Here is a 6,969-nt window from a genome sequence, read left to right on the forward strand (position 1 = left end):
TTTGTGCCCTATTGTGTTGACCACACTTATTGGTACATTGCAGTTAAGCTTGAACATGTCACCAACCAATACTCCACCAATTAAGTTGGAACTTCGAAATATTGAAAAAACCATTATCATTAATATCAAACTTAAACTTTGATTTAACAAGCCTACTAACTGAGACTAAGTTCCTTCTAATGGAAGGTATATAAGCAACATCAACCAAATCTAGCAAAAAACCAAAAAATAACTCAAGTCTAACTACTCCAATGAACTCCACTGCAACTCTAGCTCCATTCCCCACTAACACTCACACCTCATCCTTGTTTGGCACCCTCTTACTAATGTACCCTGCAAAGAGTTTGCTACATGAATTGTAGCACTAGTATCAAGCCACCAAGTATCATAAGATATCTTAACCAAGTTCGATTTAAAACAAACTGAAATTCTATGCACCAAACCTTTGTTTTTCTTACTCTCCTTGTTATCCTTCCAACGTTTATACCTATTACATTCATTTTTCTGATGTCCTACCTTCTTGCAGAAGAAACATTTCATTCCAACACCCTTATAAATTCTCAAATGGTTATTACCCTTATTGACCCTTCCTACAACCTTTTTGTTGTTCTTCTGTGGAGGGTTGTCTTTCTCATTGAGAGTGTTGACACTCTCCACTACATTGACTTGTTTCTCTCCATTATCTTGTCGAATATTTTGCTCTTCATGCACACAGATAGCAATCAATTCGTTCAGGTCCCATTTTTCTTTCTGAGCTATGTAAGTACTTTTCAACTGTGAGTACTCGGGAGGTAAGGAATTGAGGGCAAGATGCACTAGAAAAGATTTATCTTGAAGTTAAGTGCATTGAGCTTTGCAGCTACATTAACCATTGAAAGGATGTGCTCTCTCACATCACCACCAAGGTATTTAGTGTTTATAAGAGTGTTCATGAGTGTTCCAGTTTCTGGCTTCTCGAATTCCTTGAACTTTGCTTCAATGGAGTCAAGGTATGCCTTAGCATTATTTGATTCAGTGATTGCCCCTCGAACTAAATCATACATTGATCTTTTGATTACCAGCAATGTCATTCTGTTAGCCTTAATCCACTTCTCATACTCATTCTTCTTTTCTGCAATTGTATCTCCATTAGGCTTAGCTGATTCATTCTCTCTTAAAGCTAAATCGAAATCCTTGAGCCCTAGAGTTATTTTAATGTCATGCCTCCATTTCTTATAGTTGGTTCCATTGAGTGTTTGAATTGAATTTAGGGAGCTAATTACTGAAAGATTTTCAAACGAAAATAAGCAATCAAGACTCTATATTCTGTATAACTGAAACAACTTAACCTTTGTTTGGTTTTTCAAGTTTAATCAGTATCAATGCAAAACATATAGGTCGCATAAGTAAAGATATGACATGAAAGCCATCCACCTTTATTTAGCAATTAACTTCCACAACTCATGCATCTTATATGTCCTCACTGAGCTATCAGTAACCTAACCCATGTCGATTAGTCACATCTTTATTTGGGGATAGAACCTCACTGTTATGGCTACTGATACAATCTGATCAATTTAAACCTTGAATTTTCAACAGTTCTTGAATGATTGGAACGAATTTGTTGTGTTTCAATCATTCAATTACATCTAAAAAAAAACATTGATCATGATATAACTTTCAACATGTTATAAACCTCAAAACCTTCGATTAGCAGACATGCTTAACAATCAGAACTTCTAAAGCAAACAATTTCTTAGTTTTAATAGACCAAAAAATAGATCTTTACATCAATTATGCATGGTAGACAGTTTTAGGATTTCCGTGAATGCAATCATAGCACAACATTCATGGTACTTGGTTGTAGTTCTCTTATGTATTATTACTTAGTTCCATACTTAGTCGAGATCCTTATAAATAAGCAAGGAAAGTATATCAAAACTTCATACATGCAAGTATTAATCGTATTAGCGGAAAAGAAACCAGAATCGAAAATTTTAAAGAAACATCAGTTCATTCATACTGCATGTATGATCTTATGTACGTCAGTTCTTTATGGATTTTAATCACACAAATGTTGGCTCTAATACCAACTGTTATACCTAATATGTTCATGTACAATAAAACACCATTGAACCAACCTTGTGAAGACATCTTCCTAGCACAGCAAGCATTGCGATAGTAGCAAGCAATCTCGAACAGTTTGAACTTTGAAGGATGGTCTTCTGCACACTCACCACCACTGTATTACTCGAACCTATGGGAAGTTCTCCAAGTATGTGTATTGGTGGTGTATGCAGGGACCTACCCTTAATATTTATATTACTTCAACCCTAACATACATTCCCATAATCATATGCAAGGATTCCTTATTGAACAAGGATATAATCTACCAAATCTCAATCCAAATAGGATAGTATCAAGAGCCCTTATTCTCCAATTATAACCGAGTTATATTCCTTTACTTGGAGTCCAAGTTATAGCTTATAACTAAACCCTAATCATACTTACATTCCACATCAATCCTTATTAACTATATTGACCTATTAACCGTTGGATTAGAGTCCAACATCCAACAAGCACATGAAAAGAGGCACATCAAAAAGAAACTAGGAAGAAGCATCATCACGTTTTCGTCAGTTAGCACACGAGAAGGGAAAGAGTCTCATCAAAGAACATGTTTTAATTTTCGGGCCAGGGTTAGAATCTTTGGCACAATTTGATTTTCTCATAGCCTAAATAATCAAACGAGTTAATGTTAAGGTTCAAAATTTTCATTAACAAGCCCAATTGTTGTATATTTATCACAAATCAAGCTTAAATTCATGTGTAAATTGTCATGCGAAGGGTATGCAAATTCACAATCATGCCACGTTAATAAAATAATAATTTATAAATTGAACATTCAGAAAATCACACTAAGTCCATGCAAGTCACACATACTTATTGTGCCAAGTTGTGTTATAATATTAATACATTGATATTTTAATTCAAATCACGCCAAACACGCGATACACATAAGTGGACTCAAGCCGCATAATAGAGCTTGCCGAGGGTCGTGGTGTGGATGGTTACGAAAGTTTACTAGGCCTTCATGGAATTGGGATTGTGGAAGATTTTGGGTTGCTTGAGAGAACCAAAAATCCAAACCCATGATCTTAAGTTCACGTGGGAAGGCTTGAGAGAACAAATCCTTATCCTTTCCCTTACAAACCAACCAAGACACTCAGCAACCAACTAAAAACCCAAAGCTAAGATGACCAAACTGAATCAAGTTTGAGCTAGAGTCGCACACCTTTTTTACTGTGCAGAAAGAAAGTGTCTTTCCCTTCCAAGCTCATATAGGAAAACGAGGGAGAAAACAGAGAGGAGCGTTGCCAAAGATGGAGTCATGTTATAAGACTTGGTGCTGGAAAAAAGGAACCATGGGCAGTGTGTTCAACCTAGGTCTCACAAGGGTACCAATCTTCAGGTTAATTACACCAAAACCCCTTGAGTTTATCAAGTTTTCACAAAATCCCTTCACATTTGAGACATTACACTAACACCCCCTCAGGTTTTAATTCACTTTCATATAACCCCTTCAGTCAAAATTCTTCTAATAAATTAACAATTTTACCATTATAACTAATTATTTAAACAATAAAAAGAAATATCAGAAAAGGAATATTAAAAAAAATTATACACCAAAAAAATAAATTAAAACATTAAGAAAATAATTATAATATTGACGACTTCCTCCCCGCAGTCCCACCATCGAACACCTTCATCCCTTCCTCTCCTCCGCCCCACCCTTTTTTCTCCCCATGCCTGCCCGCTGCCCAGATCATTCCGCTACGGCAAGAAGAATTATTATGAGTCATTACAAAAAGCCCTGCAGTGCTGTCGGCACCGGAGAGTTTCGGCGCCGCCATGGCCATGAAAAGCAACTCATGTGTTTCTATGATATGGAACCACAATTCAAGATGGGTATATAAGGATTCAATTGGGTATGGTCGGGAAAGATTGGGGCTTGTGGAGCCAAAAATATTCATAAGGCAATACGTGGATTTTTGGACAAAAAAGACAAAAATATCTTTGCAGTACAACGAGGTTCCTACGCGCAAGCAGCGGACAACCCTCTTCAACCAAGACAGAGGTGTCCAAAATAGGTAACAATTCAAAGTCCATCTCATCAAATCCCCTTTTGCAAGGTAACCTCCAAAATATTATGTTAATTGGTTAATTAATAGATTAATTACCTAATTAATCCATTAAATACCAATTAAATCATCCAATTAAATCATCCAATTAATCACAAAATACATCCAATTCAACCCTAAAGCTAGTCAAAGGCCGGCCACATCCTTTGCTCTTCACCTTTTTTATTTTTTCCACTTTATTACCCAAATTAAGTTAGTCAATTAATCCTATAACCCCGCATTTATTTCTTTCATGTTTAATTAGCCAATAAATTGGCTAATTAAACCAAAAGTTTCACAAAAAAAACATCATTATGGCCGGCCACTTTCTCTCCAAATTAGACCGGCCTAGCCATATAAATAGGCTCCTATTTTCACCAAAAACTCATTCCAACACTTTGGCAAAAATCTCAAAATTCTCTAAACACTATTTCTCTCTAAATTCTAACTTTGGCATCAGAGATTATTCGGCCCAAGCCCCCCCATTCATCGTAAGCGCGTGAGGCTCTTGGCCTTAACCTAAGGTGTTAATTGTTTTGTAGGTGCAAAATTGTTCAAGATCAAGAAGGAAGAAATTTGCATCCACAGAGCTAGTCTGGATTAGGTTGGGATGGTGGGGTGGGGCTGCGCTATGAATCTAGGAATACTCCATTATGTTCTGGACTATGTGTATTGTGCATTCATACACAGTATAAAGATTAGCCCTCAATTTTTTGCTGCCAATTGGCCAGAAAAAGAAAAAAAAAAATCTATACTACGACCCATTGAACACGTTTTCTTGCTGAAGAGAATCGGCCATAGAGAAATACATGTACCGAGTGCTCATACTGGAAAGTTGACTCCAGGGTCTGCAACCTCAGGGTTGCTCTGAGAAATCCTTTTTTTCTCGTCTACTCAGGATGGTGCGGACACACATGCATGGGTTACAGTTGATGATTACTGATTCTATCTTATTCCTTGGTGAAACACCACCAGACCAGTTTATACTGAAACGCTCAGCCTACCATTTTTTAATGTTTATATTTTTATATAAATATTTTCTTTTTCTAATTTTTTTTTATTGTTTAAGAAATTAGTTATAAGGGTAAACTAGTCATTTTATTTGCAGAATTTTGACTGAAGGGTGTTATGTGAAAGTGAATTTGGACTCGATAAATCTAAGGGGGTGTTAGTGTAATTTTTTTTGGTAAAAGGTAAATATATTACCAAAAGAAACAAGGGTAAACTGTCGGTTTACCTCCTGAACTTTCACCTCACTTTCGATTTCCCCCCTGAACTTTTCTATTGGAAAATTAAGGACTCAAACTAATTTTTTTAGCCAATTTGCCCCCTACCGTTAGTTTTTCATATATTCCATCCATATTTCCGTTAAGTGAGACCATGTGCATAACATGTAAGGATAGTTAAGTCATTTCAATTTAAAAATGATTAAAAACTGAAAATAAATAATAATAATAATTTTCTCTCTATTTTTTCCCGCTAATTCCTATCCTCAATTTTAATTTTCCCTCTCATTCCTATGCATGAGAAATAACATATGGTGTTATTGTCTTCATAAGTAGCTAAGTTAATCTTTTTTTTTGAAGCATGTACTACCATTTTTATTTTATCTAACAAATTAATAATTTGACAAATGTTCATGGTGTTATTGTCTCCAAAGCAATGCATTAATATAAGAAACATGTCCATAAAAAAGACTAGGGTTTCTTATATTAATGCACTGTTTTGGAGACAATAGCACCATTAGCATTGTCAAATTATTAATTTGTTAGAGAAAATAAAAATGGTAGACAATAACACCATATGTCATTTCTCATGCATAGGAATGAGAGGGAAAAATAAAATCGAGGATAAGAATTAGCGGGAAAAAATAGAGGGAAAGTTTTGCTTTTTTTATTATTTTCAGTTTTTTTAATCATTTTTAAGAGTGAAATAACTTAACTACCCTCACATGTTGTGCACATGGTCTCACTTAACGGAAATATGGATGGAATATATGAAAAACTAACGGTAGGGGGCAAATTGGCTAGAAAAATTAGTTTGAGTCCTTAATTTTCCAATGGAAAAGTTCAGGGGGGAAATCAAAAGTGAGGTGAAAGTTCAGGGGGTAAACCAACTGTTTACTCAAAGAAACAAACAGCCTACAAACTACACAAGCAAAGGTCCAAAGACAAAATTACACAAACAATCAAAATGGACCAGCCAAACAAACAAAAACACAACCCAAACAACAGTTTAAGCCCAGAATAGAAAAAACAGAACAGAGCTGAGAAGATCTACTGCAACGACCGCTGCAGCATTCCATCACGATCCGTCCAATTCCACGCCTTCAACCTCACATCAACTCGCCGATCGTAGCATCCAACTCCAAGCACCAGCAGGTACGCAACCTCATTTGAAGAAATCCAACTGCCAAAAGAAAGAAGCCTGTAAGAACCCACGAGCAACATTGCTAGAAAGGCAAACAGAGATGAGACGATGATATGGTGTTGGGAACACCCGAGCCTGAGCAAGCACCAAAGCTCTACACACCATCTCAGTAAAGCATGACTGTAGATCGGAGTATGGATGAACAAGGAAAAGGGACGCCGGTGGGATGAGAAGAAAAAGGCAAATCGAAATAAAGAGCAGGGGAAAACACAATCAAAGGAAGGAAAATGAGACAACGAGATGAGGGGAGAACGGCTAACCAACTCCAACCGAAGATAGGGTCCGCGCCACCAGGTCTGTGTAAATTTGAAACTCTCACATAAAGAGTGAGAAAAACTCTCAAATTGAGAGAAAGTCTCTCACAAGGAGGGAAAAGGGC

At 36.4% G+C, this 6,969-nt stretch overlaps 1 protein-coding gene across 1 annotated transcript; it reads right to left on the reverse strand.

Annotated features, from left to right (window-relative positions):
- Positions 1-815: 815 nt before the first annotated feature.
- Positions 816-3,893, reverse strand: LOC139191964 (uncharacterized). Its single transcript, XM_070813003.1, has 2 exons — positions 3,734-3,893; positions 816-1,261 (listed from the first exon to the last, which is right to left on the reverse strand). The coding sequence occupies exons 1-2, from the start codon at positions 3,891-3,893 to the stop codon at positions 816-818; spliced, it is 606 nt and encodes a 201-aa protein (XP_070669104.1).
- Between the last annotated feature and the right edge of the window lie 3,076 nt (positions 3,894-6,969).

This window comes from Malus domestica, chromosome 15, assembly GCF_042453785.1.
Source record: "Malus domestica chromosome 15, GDT2T_hap1".
NCBI classification, from domain to species: Eukaryota; Viridiplantae; Streptophyta; class Magnoliopsida; order Rosales; family Rosaceae; genus Malus; species Malus domestica.